This window comes from Kogia breviceps, chromosome 2 (assembly GCF_026419965.1).
Source record: "Kogia breviceps isolate mKogBre1 chromosome 2, mKogBre1 haplotype 1, whole genome shotgun sequence".
Classification (NCBI taxonomy): domain Eukaryota; kingdom Metazoa; phylum Chordata; class Mammalia; order Artiodactyla; family Physeteridae; genus Kogia; species Kogia breviceps.
This window is the reverse complement of record NC_081311.1, coordinates 130231474-130249787: the sequence shown is the minus strand read 5'-3', so window position 1 is coordinate 130249787 and position 18314 is coordinate 130231474. Positions and strand designations below refer to the sequence as shown.

Sequence of the window (18314 nt, the reverse complement as noted above, 5' to 3'; positions counted from 1 at the left end):
AGTAAAGCTTTGGTTTGGTATATGCCTATGAGAAGGCAGAGATATTCTAGATAGGAAATATATTTCTGTTCACAGGTGGCTCTTCTTTCTCTAGAGCAGAGTGGTTCCCCAGACCAAGAGCATCATCTTCACCTGTACCTGTAAGAAATACAAATTTTCAGGACCTACCCCAGATTTACTGAATCAGGAACTCTGAGGGTGGGAACCAGCAATCTGTGTTTTAAAAAGCCTTCCAGGTGATTCTGATACACACTCAAGTTTGAGGGCCACTGCTTTAAGGCCAGGTCTTACATATTACCTGCCTCCGTGGGAAGTAAAAAATGATGGACACGGGAATGTTCCCATCCCCTTCCCCACAATGCCCACCCCTTCTTTGCCCACCTCTCTCTCCTTCTTTGCCAGACTGGTTCTTTGTGTTTATAAGTCAGGTAGAAAGGAGGGGTGCAGATGGACAAAATATGTACACAGAGGGCCAGGGAGTTTGGCGGTAAGAGAGACACAGGACAGCTGCAACTTCTGAGGTGCAGAAAAGTTTAAAAGTTTGAAAGAAAAGTCTTTGAAAGAATGGAGAAGAGAAATGCCCTACTGTCTTTCACAGCGCCCACCGTATACCTGGTATTTGATTAAATCCTCACTGAATAAGAAAAAGTAATACTTAAAACTGGGAGGAGAAGAGGAGGTTTTAAAATGTCTTGCTTTAAGGAATGTTGGGGGAAGAGAATAAAGCATAACATTTCTTATCATCCAAATAGGAGCATAAAGCTATTTTTTAAGTTTAAGAAATAATAGGAGAAAATGAACATTTATCTTCCAAGTTGATTCAAACCAAATTTAGTCCATACAATAAAAGGCATAGCAGAAAAGATAGCACAAATGAAAATAAACCAGGATGACTAATGATAGATCAAATAAATATCCTGTAGTATCAATTATTAAGTAAATCAAGATGCTTCCACATGATTGAACAATATGCATTTATTAAAATAACTGTGCCAGCAGGAAAATACAAAAAGCAGAACAAAATCATATGCCTACCTATCATTTTAATCTTGTAAAAATGTGTATTCATAGAGACAAAGACTAGAATATGAAAATAATTATTTCAAGTTCAATTATGGGTGTTTTTCCCTCTGTTCCTTTATTATAATTGTAAAATATAATCATAATAATAAGTGCCATTTCAGAACCTTAAAGCTAATTGAGTTATTTTACAAGTGTGAGAAACTGAACCTGAATTTTATCATTTAGTAAAAATCAAACTGTCCACGTTTTTTAAGATGCTGTGTTTTCTTATAACAAACATTCCAAATGGTCCAAATCCATGAAGCCTGAAAAGCCAAACTGTTTTCTAGTTCTTTTAAGAGGGGTAGGTAGAAGTATTTTGTATGGTTTATACGTTGCTCTTTTTCTCTAATCTTTCTTGACCATCACTTGAGTGAGTTTTATTATAGTCAAAACAAGGAGTCCCTCATTCCATGGGCTGTAGGACTAACAGAGGGGAGGAAAGAAGAGGTCCAGAGATGGCCTTTGCCCTTTCCCTCCAGTGATGCCATTTCTTGGGTGTGAAGTGAATAAATGCCTTTTTTTTTTTTTTTTCTCGGTACGCGGGCGTCTCACTGTTGTGGCCTCTCCCGTTACGGAGCACAGGCTCCGGACGCGCAGGCTCAGCGGCCATGGCTCACGGGCCCAGCCGCTCCGCGGCACGTGGGATCTTCCCAGACTGGGGCACGAACCCGTGTCCCCTGTGTCAGCAGGTGGACTCTCAACCACTGCGCCACCAGGGAAGCCTAAATGTCTTATTATGTTCCTTAAATCTCTGCCTGTTCTCTATTCAACAGTGAGCATTAATGCACATTCCCTTGTTAAGCTGACCATACATGAAAAGGAGGCTCAACCTCATAATCTCTCAAAGTCAGAGACTGGAGGGGAACCTCACAAATCCCATACCCAGGAAGAGATTTGTCAACAACTGGGTTACCCCACACTTTTCTTCTGTCTACTAGGACTAAGGGCAGTCCCTCTTTAAATAGTCTGTGGCCAGCCATGTAGCACATTTGTATCACTTTAAAGTCACATTTTTATCTGAATCCCTGCAGTCACTCTTATGATGTTATGTATACATTAGGCACCACAAAAATTCATGTCACTGTTCCATCTGACATCACATTCTCCAGTTTTCCAGAAGCCTTATGATTCAAGAAAGAAGAATTTGCAATTCAATATTCAAGAATTTAAATATTGATTCAAAATAGATGTGTCTTTACTGGAATATAAATAGCTTCTTTTCCTCCAGATGTTTGGACATACTCAGATACCCGCTGTGATGCAGCAGACTGGCTGCCAAATAATGGATTTTGCTATCTGCTGGTAAATGAAAGTGATTCCTGGGATAAGGCACATATGAAATGCAAAACCTTCAGCAGTGACCTCATCAGCATTCATTCTTTAGCAGATGTGGAGCTGGTTGTCACAGAACTCCATAATGGGGGTAAGTTTTTAAGATATCCTCTTTGAGAGTTTTGAAACATTTTAATGTATCCCTGTTTTCAGATTCTTAGCAAGAATGAAAAGCTTATAGTTTGACCCTGTACATCAGCATTGTCTAATAGAATTTTCTGCAGTGATGGAACCATTCTATAATCTGTGCTGTCCAATTCAGTAGCCACCAGCCACTTGTGGCTTTTTTTTTTTTTTTTGCGGTATGCGGACCCCTCACTGCTGTGGCCTCTCCTGTCGCGGAGCACAGGCTCCGGACGTGCAGGCCCAATGGCCATGGCTCACGGGCCCAGCCGCTCCGCGGCACGTGGGATCCTCCCGGACCGGGGCACGAGCCCGCACCCCTTGCATCGGCGAGCGGACTCTCAACCACTGCGCCACCAGGGAAGCCCCACTTGTGGCTTTTGAGCCCTTGAAATGTAGGGTGACGGGAGAACTGAATTTTTACTTTCATTTCATTTTAATTGATTTACAATTTTAAATAGCCGCATGTAGCTAGCAACTACCAACCTGACAGTACAACCATTGATTGAATAATTTCCCTCTTCTCATAAGCTAAATGCTACTTAAATTACTCCCAGCACTTAAGTGATGATTGTTTCACTTTTATAATTATTTGAAAGCTGAAAAATGAAGAACAAAACACTAGAGAGCCAGTATTAAGACCTCCTCCTAGGATTCTCCCATAGTAATAGCAAGTACTAGATACCTATTCTGTGCAAGCATGGTGCCAGTTGTTTTACTTGGGAAGGCAGTACAGTCATTCCATGGCCATGATGGACAATATCCTTATTCTAATTGGAATATCTATGACTGTATTTGTAGAGTTTCATTATTTCTCATAAAGCAAGGTTTATCTAAACCAGGTATCAGGAACATCCAGCCTACAGGTCATAGTACAGCTGTTCCACCTGTGTACCCTACCTGTTATAAGTGACCTGAAAAGCCCTCATCATCGGGCCTGCCTACCTTATCAATACTTTTACAGGTTAATTAAGAATACCATTTACTGTATTAAAATTTTAACAGAAAAAAAATACCATCAAGGCTCTTAACACCTCATATCACAATGTAAAAATCTGTAGCAGCGTACATATTGAAGTATGTAATTGAGTAACCAAACAAATAAAACATTTTTCTTTTAGATGCCAAAGAAGAAATATGGACAGGTCTTAGGAACATAAATACACCAACTCTATTTCAGTGGTCAGATGGTACTGAAGTTACTCTGACTTATTGGGATGAGAATGAGCCATATGTTCCCTACAATAAGACTCCCAACTGTGTTTCCTATTTAGGAAAGGTAGGAAACCTCCTCAAGTTTATTTATATCCTTATTGTTATACCTGAAAATCTCATAATAATAATAAGATGACTTTGGTTGGGATATTTGTGTTCAAGCTGAGAAAGAAAATAAAAGGTTGTAATAGCACTGTAGACTGTCTTTCCAGTAGCTGCTGAAAAATGGTAAATAAAGCAATTACTAAAGAAGCAATCCAATTCCTGTCTGAGAGTATCTTCTCTGGTGTGAAACAGATCAAGAGAATCCCTTTAGAGCTCAGATTCTTGTGCCAGATTGCTTCTGATAAGCAAAAGTACTTTCTCTCAGTACCACCAGTGTGATATTTAGCAGGTAGCCACAATTTAACCTGGAAAATCCCATCTTCTCATGTTCAGATCAAAGTAAGCCAACTTTGAGAACTGAAAAACTAGTTTTGTTAAAAAATTAGGTCTGACTTTGTTCAGAGAATATCTTACTCCTATAGAATGCATAAATGTTTATTGAGCATGCTTCAATAAGCATGCTCAATAAAGCATGCTTTGGACTTTCAGAAGAGTCCAGAATAAACTACTGAGCCGAAAGGACATACGTATCTCTATATTTTTGTTTGTAGCACTTTCCTGTGGACTCCTAATTGTTTGTGAGGCCAGTTGTGTCACTCAAACTTCTAGAAAGACTTAAGTGGAAGCAATAATTGGTATGGCTATTTAGAAGTGTTTCAATAGTAAAGATGTTTTTAGAAAGGTGTAAAGCTGAATTTAGAAGGGTGTCACATTTAATGCTCTATTTAAAAGGATACACAGAATATCTTTAAAAGAGTATCAAAGATAGAAGTGAGGTCCCATAGGCCAGAGTGAACTGATGGCTTATCTAGACAGCTTCCAATGTTCAAAACTGATCTGTATCACAATTGACTTACTAAAATTTAATTCAAAGAAAGCAGAGTGACTTAAGCAAAATCAATGTTAAGTAGCATATTTGAAAGATAGAACTTTGACGTATAGACTGAAGTAGAGTTGGCAGAAACTTTTGATTCTAAAATTCTTAGAGAGTAGCTATTCTAATCACCATCATCATCATCTTACATATGAGGAAACTCAGACAGGGAGATTAGGTGACCTGCCCAAAGTTTTTTGTTTGTTCTTTTAACATCTTTATTGGAGTGTAATTGCTTTACAATGGTGTGTTAGTTTCTGCTTTATAAAAAAGTGAATCAGCTATACATATACATATATCCCCGTATCTCCTCCCTCTTGGATCTCCCTGCCACCCTCCCTATACCACCCCTTTAGGTGGTCACAAAGCACCGAGCTGATCTCCCTGTGCTATGCGGCTGCTTCCCAGTAGCTATCTATTTTACATTTGGTAGTGTATATAACTCCATGCCACTCTCTCACTTCGTCCCAGCTTACCCCTCCCTCTCCCTGTGTCCTCAAGTCCATTCTCTACATCTGCATCTTTATTCCTGTCCTGCCTCTAGGTTCTTCAGAACCATTTTTTTTTTTACATTCCATATATATGTGTAAGCATATGGTATTTGTTTTTCTCTTTCTGACTTCACTCTGTATGACAGTCTCTAGGTCCATCCACCTCACTACAAATAACTCAATTTCATTTCTTTTAATGGCTGAGTAATATTCCATTGTATATATGTCCCACATCTTCTTTATCCATTCATCTGTCGATGGACACTTAGGTTGCTTCCATGTCCTGGCTATTGTTGCCCCAAAGTTTTTTAACCTGTGGACAAACTTTGGCTGTGTCATATGGAAGAAGACTAGAACTCTGGCAACTCTGTGGGCTGGGTTCTTCTCTCTTCAACTTCTGTATAGTATCCTTTGGTGGTTTTATTGTCACACTTATAAAAAAAATGAAGTTCATCCCCACTGTGACCTTGAGGTGATGCTGAAGTAACAGACTTCCCGGTTTATTGGGTAGCATTTTCTAGGAGTATGTTCTCAGATTTAATCATTCATTTATATTCATTTTCTCCCCCTCCCTTTCCTCCTTCCCCTCTTCCCCCTCTCCCTCCCTGATAGTTGTGGGAAGAAACTATCTTGATTTAAAATAAGAGTTCAATTCTAAATATGTGGCAAATAATTTCTCTTGTGGGAAAAATTATTTTCTGTTTTTTAAAAGCTAGGTCAGTGGAAGGTCCAATCATGTGAAGAGAAACTTAAATATGTATGTAAGAAAAAGGGAGAAAAATTGAATGATACAAGATCTGATAAGATGTGTCCTCCAGATGAGGTATGTAAAACCCTTGTGGAAATTTTTTTAAGCAATATTATACCTTCTTGGTTAGATATGGTAGTTGAGACTTAAATACTTTAGACTTGGAAAATAGAAGAAATTACTAGGTTCTGTTCATTTATACATTAGAGCAAGCCAGAAGGTGATGAATCATAGATATCGGCACTCTTACAGAAGAAAAAAGAGTTATAGGAAAAATAATTATCTATTCATGAATTTCTATAAAAATGTATATGATTATATCCTCAATGCTGATTTTTTACTTCTCTTACTCGTATTATTCTTATTCAAAAATAATTGAACTAACAATTGTTATACTCTTATGATGAGCTAGGCATTAGGGGTAAAGAAAGTTAAGACATTCCTTCTGTCTGACACAGGCTCACAGGCTTATGGAGGTTTTCTGTGAAATTGTATCGCACTCTCATCATGTGTTTAAATTTCCTGTCCATGTCCTTAATTTCCCTTAGTTGTAAGATGTTACTTATGTAACAGAAACTTGCTTGTTATCAAGTGCAGAAGACAGTGTGATATTTTTCCTCTGATCTAGGGCTGGAAGAGACATGGAGAAGCCTGTTACAAGATTTACAAGGATGAAGTCCCCTTTGGAACCAACTGCAATCTGACTGTAACTAGCAGGTGTGAACTTTTAACTCTGGGTTCCTTTGCTAAATAATCTTCCTAAAAAGAAGTGCGTCTTCAATTTATATAGTATTTCAGCCACTGTAAAAAACACCTATTAATTTGACTATCATTTTGTAGATTTGAGCAAGAATACCTGAATGATATGATTAAAAAGTATACTAAGGCTCAAGAAAAATACTTCTGGACTGGCCTGAGAGATACAGATGCAAGTGGAGAGTATAGTTGGGGAAGTGCTGGTGGAATAAAGCGGGCTGTAACCTTTTCCAACTGGAATTTTCTTGAGCCAGGTGAGTGCCTTAGCCTTGAAAGCAGTAGAATACAGTGGCTTGTGAGAGGCAGCATTCCTCCCAAATCTGTTCTTCACATACCTTTGAAATATGAAGGAGATAATGGTCTTCAGGACTAGAGTCTATCTATGGAACCATAAATAGAAGCAGCGACTATGTCTTCTCTATGAAATCCTTGGCAATGACCCAATAAAAGCTAGAAAACTTCAGTTCACAGAAACCACCATCTAATGGCACAGAGCTAGAAGCATCAGTGTGAGTTTATGTCTTTTCCATGTAGTCTCAAACAGAACCTAGAAGCTTCATTGTGGAGCACTTTACATTTTCACCTCTCTGCTTAACTTCTTTCTCCAAAATTGAATGTGTTTATTTCTGATATTCTCAGTGGGTGAGAATTAAGGAGGCAATGTATTGTAGGTATTATTTATTCTGAAAGGTAGTTTATCCTTCTTTAGCCTAAAGCATTGACCATAATTAGCCATAGAATCAGAACATTTGAGCCAGAAAAGGCCTCAGAAGGCCTTTCTGATTTTAGAGTTGAGAAAACAGAGGCTTAGAAAGGTGACTTACTTGACGAAGGTTACCTGGTTATTGATTGAATTGCTAAAATCCAGATCTGATTTCTAATTCAATGCTTTTTAGAGGACTTTGGCTTTTTATGAGACAGCATTCGACTTTTCTTCCTTTGAATTATTTATATTTTCTTATGTTTGTATAATGGAATCATGAAGACCATTTTTATAACATAGAAATTGGAACATGTGAATGTGTAGTTAAACACAATATTTGAAATAGAGAATGCCCACAAAATTTGTAATACATGATCATCAATATAAATATGAGTGGTATTGATAATAACAAGGTCATCTTTTTACTTGTAGAAGATGGAGGATGCAGATGCTAATCCTGGTTAAATTTTGTCTTAAATTAGAATGTTCTAAAATACAAAATATGTGATTTCTTTTATAGACACTCAGACATTTTAGAGTCACTGTCACATTCTTCATGGATAAGCCTCAGTGGTTGGGGGCAGGGGTGCTTAGGAAGTAGCTATAATATCTATTCTCTCAGTCTGTAGCCAGAAAGACTGCCTTTAAGTCCTCTTTACAATTATTACTCCCAGATTCAGCCAGTTTGGTTTGCATTGGGCAAGCCATGGATAGGGGTAGACATAAGAGAAAATAACACACCCATCCAGGGTAACACAGCATTATTTTTCCCAGTTCCTTGTTCCTCTTGCTGTCCTTGTATAATGACACATGAGACCATATGGCTTCTCTGTGTGATGGAATGGAAGTTGTCCTTATTACTTTGCAATGTATGTTCTTCTTGTCCTCTGCACATTTTAAGCAGTGTGATGTAATAGGAAAGGGAGCATGGTATTTTGCCAGACAAATCTGGGTTCAAGTTCTGACTCTACCACTCACTAACTATGATTGTGGGCAAGTCACTAATTCTTCATCTGGAAATGGATCTGACAATACAAACTATCTTTTAATGTTGTAGTGAGTAAATAAAATTCTGGCTGTCATAAAATAAATAGTAAACAAATGTATATTACCACACACCTCCTTTTACCTTTATTGTACCAGCTCTTCCTTTGGATCTCAATCTGAGAGTGTTGTTTTGAGGTTTACTAAGTTGCTTAAAAACTGTTGAAAGCTGTTAGGTGAATATGAACAATTTAGACTGTTCTGAGCATCATAGTGGTTTAGGGCACAGCTCTACACACATACCACCTAGATTCCAATTCTGAATCAGCAACTTACTCACATGTGACCTTGGACAAACCACTAATCCTCACTGTACCTCAGTGTGACAATAGAATCCACTCTATGTGAAGATCAATTCATTTAATCCTCTTAGAATAGTACCTGGCAAGTAGTAAACACTTCTCTGTATTACTGTCATCTTTATTATTGTGAACAACACATTTATTTCCTCCATTTTCTTTCCTATTCTCTCCCCGCTTTGAATCAAATAAAGTGTGTAGGCACTAGAAAATGTTTGGGCTTTAATTTTTTAATGTTCTTTTTAAAATATTTATTTATTTATTTTATTTTTTGGCTGCGTCAGGTCTTAGTTGCAGCACCTGGGATCTTTGTTGCGGTATGCGGGATCATTGTGGTGCGCTGGGTTCTCTCTAGTTGTGGCATGCAGGCTTCTCCCTAGTTGTGGCTCACGTGCTCAGTAGTTGCGGTGTGCGGTCTTAGTTGCCCCGCAGCATGTGGGATCTTAGTTCCCTAACCAGGGATTGAACCCACGTCCCCTGCATTGGAAGGCGGATTCTTAACCACTGGACCACCAGGAAGGTCCCTTTAATGTTACTTCTAATTAATCTTTTCCATTCAACCCCAGCTTCTCCAGGAGGGTGTGTGGCTATGGCTACGGGAAAGTCTCTTGGAAAGTGGGAGGTAAAAGACTGCAGAAGCTTCAGAGCACTTTCAATTTGCAAGAAAATAAGTGAGGCCTCTGAGCCTGAAAAAGCAGCCCCCAAGCCTGAAGACCCCTGTCCTGAAGGCTGGCATAGTTTCCCCTCAGGTCTTTCTTGTTATAAGGTAAAGTAATATTCTCATTCAGTTTCTCAATGAAGCTATCTGTCTACTATCTTAGTCCATGTCTTTGTACAAATTGTGCTCCTCCCCAGACATATATGTCACCTACTGAAGTGTTTGGGAGCACAGAGTCCTTGTCAGGGTATCATTGAACCTCTGGTGTCAGATGACTCATTCCCATATAAACTCATGTGCTACCCAAAAGAGCAGGGCCAGAGCCAGAACTGGCTCTTTCCTAGGGTTCTTTTGTTTTGGGAAATTGGGTGAGCTGCATGCCATGCTAATACTTTGCTTATGATTCTCATATCCCCCTAATTATTGTGGTCAAATGAAGAGTTCTGTCACTTCTTACAAGTCAAAAATTTTACTGTAGGGTCCGTGTCAGTCTGGCCTCTAGCTGACACTTTCAGCAGGACCTGTCTGTGTCACAGTATATGGGCTTTTACCTATGTCTTTATTACACTGCTAAGAGTCCATTTCAGGGGCCCACACATTTGATGGTAATTGACTTTGAAATTATGAATACTTTATGATTATACCAGAAAACAAATTGACATTATATTTTGTTAAGCTATTTCATATAGAAAGAATTGTAAGAAAGAGGAACTGGGAAGAAGCTGAGAGATTCTGCCAAGCACTTGGAGGGCACCTTCCTAGCTTCAGTCATACGGATGAAATAAAGAAATTTCTTCACTTTCTAACAGACCAGTTCAGGTAATACTTTTAGAATAAGATCTTCTCTGTTAAATTTGATGTCCTCTATGTATTCAGAATTGACATGTTTTATTATCTAAAAGGGTTATTCAGTACTTTAACAGTCATTCAACATCAAACATTTTTATGTGCAAGATGCTATGAGTGATTCAGAGATGAAGGAGACAGAGTCCCCACCCTTTTTGTAGTGTAATAATGTCCAGCAATGGGAATAAGAAAAGTATGGTGGAAAAATCTAGAACATGAGTAAGGAGAGGCCATGGGAATTTAGAGGAGGGAGGAAGTGTTTCTGGGAGGTATAATTGGGTAAAATGTTATGAAGAAGGATGGTTCTTAGGAAGTAAGGTAATATTTGAAAGTTAAGATGGGAGAAAAAGGCAGGGAAAGCAGAACATAAGCAAAGGAACTGAGACTAGAATATACAGATATGGTGAAAGAGAAAAGAGCCATAGAACTTAGCTAGAAAATGGAATTTGGGTATAAAATTAGAACACCCTTTCTTGCCAGGGAAGGAGTTTAATATTAAGTCAATAGGCAAAAAACAAACAAAAACAAAGTGTGTGTGTGTGTGTGTGTGTGTGTGTGTGTGGAGAGAGAGAGAGAGAGAAACAGACAGACAGACAGACATGGTAGGTAGATGCAGAACAACTAATTATAAGGCTATTGCAGCCCAGCTGGTAGAAAACTACTTTGAAGAAGGGCAGTAAGATGGGACAATAAGGAAGTGATCAGAGATGTTACAAAGATGGAGTCAATAAGCCACTGTGATTTTGATGTTGTGTAGAAGGAGGATTCCTGAATGGTTTTCTTGATGTCCTTAAAGATAATGTGGAGAAATATGGGCCAGGTGTTGCTGCCATAGAGGGAATTTTTTCTGAAGCTTTGGGGACAATCATAGGTATGAGAGGCTTCTACTTCACAATTTATTTTTCCCCTCATTTTTTTTGTTTTCTTTTTTAAGAGAATGAACTTTTAAATTTATTAATTTATTTATTTTTGGCTGTGTCGGGTCCTTGTTGCAGCATGCGGGATCTTTCATTGCAGCACATGGGCTCTTCGTTGCAGTGCACAGGCTTCTCTCTAGTTGTGCTGCACAGGCTCCAGAGAGCGCGGGCTCAGTAGTTGTGGCGCACAGGCTATCTAGTTGTGGTGCGCGGGCTCCAGAGAGCGTAGGCTCAGTAGTTGCGACGCACAGTCTCTGTAGTTGTGGTGCGCAGGCTCCAGAGAGCATGGGCTCAGTAGTTGCAGCACACAGGCTCTGTAGTTATGGCCTGCAGGCTCTAGAGTGTGGGGGCTCAGTAGTTGCAGCGCAAGGGCTTAGTTGCCCCGTGGCATGTGGGATCTTATTTCCCAGACCAGGGATCAAACCTGCGTCCCCTGCATTGGAAGGTGGGTTCTTAGCCACTGGACCATGAGGGAAATCCCTCCCCTCACTTTTTGAATCGAAAAGAAGACCAGAACTTGTAAATCAAGGATTCAGGGTATACCAGGAAAAATTATTGAAAAGAAATCATCACCTGGACATATCCTAGTGAATACTTTACTGATCATTTTGACTCAAAAAAACAAAGACTTCAAAGAAAAATAGCAAAAATAAAACAGGTACCAAACCACAAAATCCAGCTAGCCTTCTTCTCTAGGACATTAAATATAAGAAGGCATTTTAAAAACTGACATCTAAAGAGGTTTGAACTGGAAAATGTGGGCAATGTGTTGATCTTAGTTCCCAGTTGTGTGGTTTTTCATTTGTGAAGATAGTAATTGATAATGCTCCTTACTTGAAAAAAATTTCAGACACATTCCAGTTGAGAGATGAATAAAAATCAAAACACATGAACAGGTATTTTGTTGTTAAAGAATTACAAGGAAGAATAAATAACATAAAAACATAGCCCCAGTCTAAATAATGCAATATATATAATTATAAATTTACCCTAAATTATCCTAAATTTAGAATGTAATTATCCTAAATTCTGAAAGAGAAACAAGAATATTTTAATAAAACCAGGTGTTAACTCTGGTTAATACCAGAGTTTATAACTCTGTTTATAAATAAAAACTGAGATGTAAAGAGATAAAATGGTTGTGAAAACTGAAAGTATAATAAATTCTTCATTTTACCTGGAAATCATATTTAGAAACACGGAGTTTGTATTTTTTTAAAACTGTAAAGAGTATGTTCATCTGCTGAATATGTAATGAGTGGGGGAAAAAAGGCCCATACAGCAAATTATAAAGGAATAAAATAACAAAGCATAAAGTCCAGCATAAATAAGATGGCAGAAGACCAAATGTATCCATTATCAGTTATGTTTAAGTCCAAGTTTGCAAATGTGTTCAGTAATGAAACCCAACTCTATGCTGTTGAAAGATACCTAAAACAAATCTTGCCAATTAGTACCTTTCCAGCCCAAGGAGTATTATGTTCTTTCCCTGGAAGGAAGGGACCACAAAGTGTTTCAGAATCAAAACATTTTGATAAAATCCATATTTTTTGACACTCCTTTTAAAATTAAAACAACTGGCAACATTTTCATATTGCAGCAATAATTAGTGCTGATTAGCCAGTGTCCCACCAAAATGCGGCATCACTCTCCAAGTTGTTATGGTCTCCAATTTATTACTCCTTGGCCACTTCACTTATGTTATTTTATTTCTTTATAATTTGCTGTATGGGCCTTATTCACCCAAGTAACATTGAGTTAATAATCACAAACAATGCAAAAATTAGAATGGGAAAATTAAAATAACGGGAAAAATTATATTGTGTAAATGTGAATGAAAAAGCTAGAGTATTAATATTAGATAAAATACAATTGAAGTAAAAAGACATTAAATGGGAAAATGAGATCTTATTATTGATTAAAGGTACAATCTACAGTGAAGTTATAACAGTCAAGAACCTTTACATACTTAAAAGTTATCAAAATGTATAAAGCAAAAATATTAATTATAAGAAAAAATAGTAATGAGAGGCTCTAATGCTCATCTCATTTATCGACGAACAAGACAGGCAAAATAGAAATAGCATAGAACATATGAATAGTATAATTAAGGTTGATTTAATAATATCCTCTTTATTTATAGATTAAAAAGTCTGTATATACTTCCTCTTCAGGCTCTTTGCCTGGATCTATTAGGCTCAAAAAAAAAAAAAAACCCTAACATTTCAAAGTGGTAAAATTATACAAGTTACATTAGAAGTGAAATCAAATCCCCTTCACCTAAAAATTCAGTGTTTTTAAAAAAATTTTTATTGGAGTATAGTTGATTTATAATGTTGTGTTAGTTTCAGGTGTACAATGAAGTGAATCAGTTATACATATACATATATCCACTCTTTTTTAGATTCTTTTCCCAAATAGGTCATTACAGAGTATTGAGTAGAGTTCCTTGTGTTATACAGTACATCCTTATTGGTTATCTGTTTTATGTATGGTAGTGTGTATGTATCAATCCTAGTTCCCAGTTTATTCCTTCCCCCACCCTTTCCCCCCGTAACCATAAGTTTATTTTCTACATCTGTGACTCTTACTTACAAAATAAACATTCAGTGTTTTTAAGAACTCTTTTGGCAAGTAAATCAAAAGTGTATAGATGAAAATAAAAACACTCATTCTGAAATTCATGAGATATAACCAAAGCTATAGCTGGAGGTACATAAATAGCTTTAAGGGCTTTAATTATTAAACAAAAATAATGAAAATAAGCATTCACCTAAAAGTTAGAATATTTATCAACATAAATAAAAGGAAACCATAAGAAAGATCCTAATAAAGATAAAAGTGAAATGAATGAGTTAGAAACTAGAAAAGAAGTAGAACTGACAAATCCTAGAGTTTTATCTCTAGAAATAAAACTACAACACAGAGGAAAAATATCTACTGATGACTAAATCATGAAAACAAAAAAGAAAACAGATACTTAAAATGAAACCTAAGTAAGAGATTATAAAATCATTTCAATGGAGAATTTTTTTAATTGGTAAGAATCCTATGCATAATTCTATGTCATTATAATGAAATTATTAAAGTGAACAATATCTAGGGAAATATAAATTAGTATATAATTGATTTAATAAGTGGAAACCCAGTAATCCAACAGCCATGGAAAAAATGGAAAAACTTAACAAAGAATTTCTTCCAAGAAAAAGATAGGAACTACATATATGGTTCTATATGTGAACTCCTTCATATTTTAAAAAAGAGATCATTACCACGTATTTCAGTAGTACAACCAAGAGATTGTATTCCATTACGTAGAAACTGGTGCAAGCATTCAGATTATTTCACAAATAGTCTAATTCTGATATCACAACCTGTCAAAAGTAGCACAAAGAATTATAGACCAAGCTCATATCTAGACTTGAAAAAGTAAATACGAACAAGGGATACAATAACAAACACAGATATACTGCTTATTGCATGCCAGATAATGTCCTAAGTATTTTCTACTAACTAATCCTTACAACGGCCTATGAGGTAGGTTACTATGCCCATTTTATCTAAATGGGGAGATGGAGACACAGAGAAGTAAAACAACTTGCCCAAGGTTATATAGTTAGTAAATAAAGGATCCAATATATGAACCCATTATAGCCCACTTTCTTAACTAACTGTGTTATAGTACCTCAAAATAACACGCCTTGATCGTGTAGGATTTCTTCCAAGAGTACAAGGTTGGGCCAGTATTAGGAACTCTATATATCTAGTCAAATACATGATCATCTTAACAGGTGCTGAAAATGCATCTGGTAAAATTCGCTATTCATTCCTGGTTTTATATATAAATATATACTTAGCATATTTAATTAATATAATTAACACATAATTTCTTATTAAATTAAAAATAGAAGTATAGTTCAACCAATAGCCATATGACACTTAATGATTAAACATTAAATGCATTTCCATGAAAGTCAGAAAAAAGGTAAAGATGCCTAGTATCATCACTTTTGTTGATCTTTGTTTGGAATTTATCCCCTATTCATTAAGATTTTTTAAAAAAGAACATTACAACATACGAGTATTTATAATGTATTAAGAGGGAAGAAAGGCAAATTATAAAAGAGTAGAAAATATACTATTTACATCAAAAAGTAGACTGCAAAAATACGTCAGAAAAGATGATTGTTGTTACCTCTGGAAGATAAGATTTTGAATACGTGTTTAAATGTTTGAACATTTTTCCATATTTTCCAGATTTGCATTAATATGCTAACGATTGTATTTTCTTCATTAAAGCAAGTAAAGTCTCACTACAGTGTGCTTGGAATCTGATGAAAAATATAATACATGTGTTCCATAAATAATCATTTATTAAGCATCTGTTGTATAATTTCTAGTATTTTAGACTTCATTTTCTAGCATTAGAAATTAATATACAAAATTTCATTGCACACTAACTAAGCTAATTTGAATATACAAACTCTTGTTTCTTTTGAGGTGTTTCTTAGCTACTGCCCACAACCTTGAGAGTAGAGTATAATGAATGCAATATTCAGACCGAATCTTTCCAGACATACATTTATTAAACAGTCATTGAAGCAGGCAAAAAACATGTTATATAACCTGTCTTGTAAGCTTACAACATCCCGGTAGTCTGTACTTTTAGGTTCCAGTGACCATCTTGCATGGAAGGCTCATTTGAGGTAAATGTGACAATGTCCCAGAAGCAGGATTCTTCTGTTCCCACTATAGTTGGCATCAGGCAGTCCCAGTCACCTGACCCAATGACTGGACATGGGACCATTAAAAGATCAGGCCCCAGGGCTTCCCTGGTTGCTCAGTGGTTAAGAATCTGCTTGCCAATGCATGGGACATGGGCTTGAGCCCTGGTGCAGGAAGATCCCACATGCCGCGGAGCAGCTAAGCCTGTGCGCTGTAACTACTGAACCTGCGCACTAGAGCCCATGCTCCACAACAAGAGAAGCCACCACAGTGAGAAGCTTGCGTGCCGCCACGAAGAGTAAACCCTGCTCTCCGCAACTAGTGAGAGCCCACGTGCAGCAACAAAGACCCAACTCAGCCAAAAATAAATAAATAAAAATAAATAAATTTTTTTTAAAAAGAGAGATCAGGCCACAGATCCATTTCCAGTGGTAAAGGATACCAGCCTCACCAGATTCTATTACCCTTTCATGAAGAGTGAGAGTGTCCCTAAGTACTTTTAGCTATTCCTCATATCTTCAATTTTACCAGTGAGTGCCCATTTCTAAGATCATGCTGATTAACAAGCTTCTAAGTTTGCTGATATTAACCTATTTCTGACATTTACTCTGCTAACAACCAAAGTCTCAGGTGTGGCTTTTGGACCTCAGACTCCCTTGTGGTTGGCTGCCTCTGGAGCATAACCTTTCTAATACCCTGCTGACCCTCCCTGAAGAGAGAATTTCAGCCAGGCAGCTTGCTAGCCCCTAGATCTCCAGCTTGACACACACAATATCATACTGTCTAAGCTAAAGTATTTTTAAGGTAAATACTGACATAAACAAACTGGGTTTTGAATCAAGTTCCTAACCCAGCAAGAGGTTAGGAACCTTTAAGTGGTTCAGGGAGCCATGGATAAGTACTAAGCAATGAGGTTGTGGATACAGTCAGCCCTCCATATCCACATGTTTCACATCCACAGATTCAATCAACTTCAGATCGAAAATATTTGAAAAAAATTCTGGAAAGTTCCAAAAAGCAAAACTTGAATTTGCCTCATGTTGGCAACTATTTACATAGTATTTACACTGTTTTAGGTATAATAAGTAATCTAAAAATAAAGTATACAGGAGGACATGTTTAGATTACATGCAAATACTACATCATTTTATATAAGGGACTTGAGCATCTTTGGATTTTGGTATGAGGGAGGTCCTGGAACCAATCCCCTGTGGATACCAAGGGGCACCTGTATTTGTGGGAATCAGTTGATGAAAAATGGAATATCATATATGATATAAATGATCATTAAGAGCTTCTATATACAGAAAAAATTACACTAGAAAACAAAAGTCTGAGAGATAATTAAGGACTCTTTCTTGATTTTTTAATTTCTAATCACACTTGATGAGTTCTCCCCCTCAATTAAAAATTAATACAGGTTCATTATGTAAAATTGGGGAATGTAAAAAATGATAATGAAGAAAATTAAAATCACCTCAAATCCTAGCTCCTAGTTATAAACATAATTAACATTTTGTGTAAATCTTTTCCATTTTCTTCTATTCCTATCATATAGTTTATTTTCTACAGAATATACGATGTTTAGGTTTTTTTCTGATCACAGAGGAAATGTATACTGAATTTAGAAAACAGAAGAGCACAAAGGAAAAGCACATCACCATAATCCTTTCACTCATAGGGAATATATTTTATTTGTACTCATCCTAGCAGCTAATATAGTACCATGTATTAAGCAGACTGTAACGTCTGCTTAGTACTTGCTCCATTAATAGATCATTTGCTCATGCTATATTTAGACAACATATTCTAAAACTTACTCAATATTATAACCATGGCTTGAAGGGAAGAAAGGAAGCCAGCCCATTTATATCAGAAAATGATTCTAAAGCTTATTCCTTGAACACCTTAGCTTTTTATTGCAGGGATTGACCTTTCTCAGCAAGACGTCCATTGCCCAAATTGTGTTTTGCCTGCCAAGGAATAAGGTCAGATTACTGCTCTCCTCACAATCTAAGTTCCATGTCTCTGTATTTCAATGAAAAGGGTTCATGGTGTACCAGATCATTAAGGCTCTAAAATCTTTGCAACTCTTAACAGCAGCCCACCAGGGAAAGCCATTGTAGAACAAAAGTAGTTTTAGGATTAGGGAAGAAAGCCTTGTTTGCATTGCGATTGCTGCTGTGTGCACTACCTCCAGTGATGTGGCATGAGTGGATTTGGATATAAATCTAAGGCTTTGCAGACTAAGCGCCCTCATCAAATAGTGTTTATTGGGGGTTATGGTTGAGGTGCTGTTTTCCTTAGGAACCAGATGCAGCAGGAAATTTGATTGAGAGAAGAAAATTTAACGCAAATACACAAAGTAACCTTTCATGCAATGTCTTCTTAACCTCATAGCCTTAAAACCATA

The 18314-nt window shown here is 37.0% G+C and overlaps 1 protein-coding gene across 3 annotated transcripts in view; it reads left to right on the top strand.

The window, feature by feature from the left end:
* LOC131751492 (CD302 antigen) overlaps positions 1–18314 on the top strand; it is a 131302-nt gene that overhangs the window by 22546 nt on the left and 90442 nt on the right. For all 3 annotated transcript variants that reach the window (XM_059055351.2, XM_059055354.2, XM_067026153.1), the window contains exons 7-13: positions 2294–2488; positions 3642–3799; positions 5918–6028; positions 6582–6670; positions 6794–6963; positions 9322–9521; positions 10090–10232. In XM_059055351.2, coding sequence (XP_058911334.1) covers positions 2294–2488; positions 3642–3799; positions 5918–6028; positions 6582–6670; positions 6794–6963; positions 9322–9521; positions 10090–10232 — 1066 coding nt within the window. The remainder of the gene's footprint in view (positions 1–2293; positions 2489–3641; positions 3800–5917; positions 6029–6581; positions 6671–6793; positions 6964–9321; positions 9522–10089; positions 10233–18314) is intronic.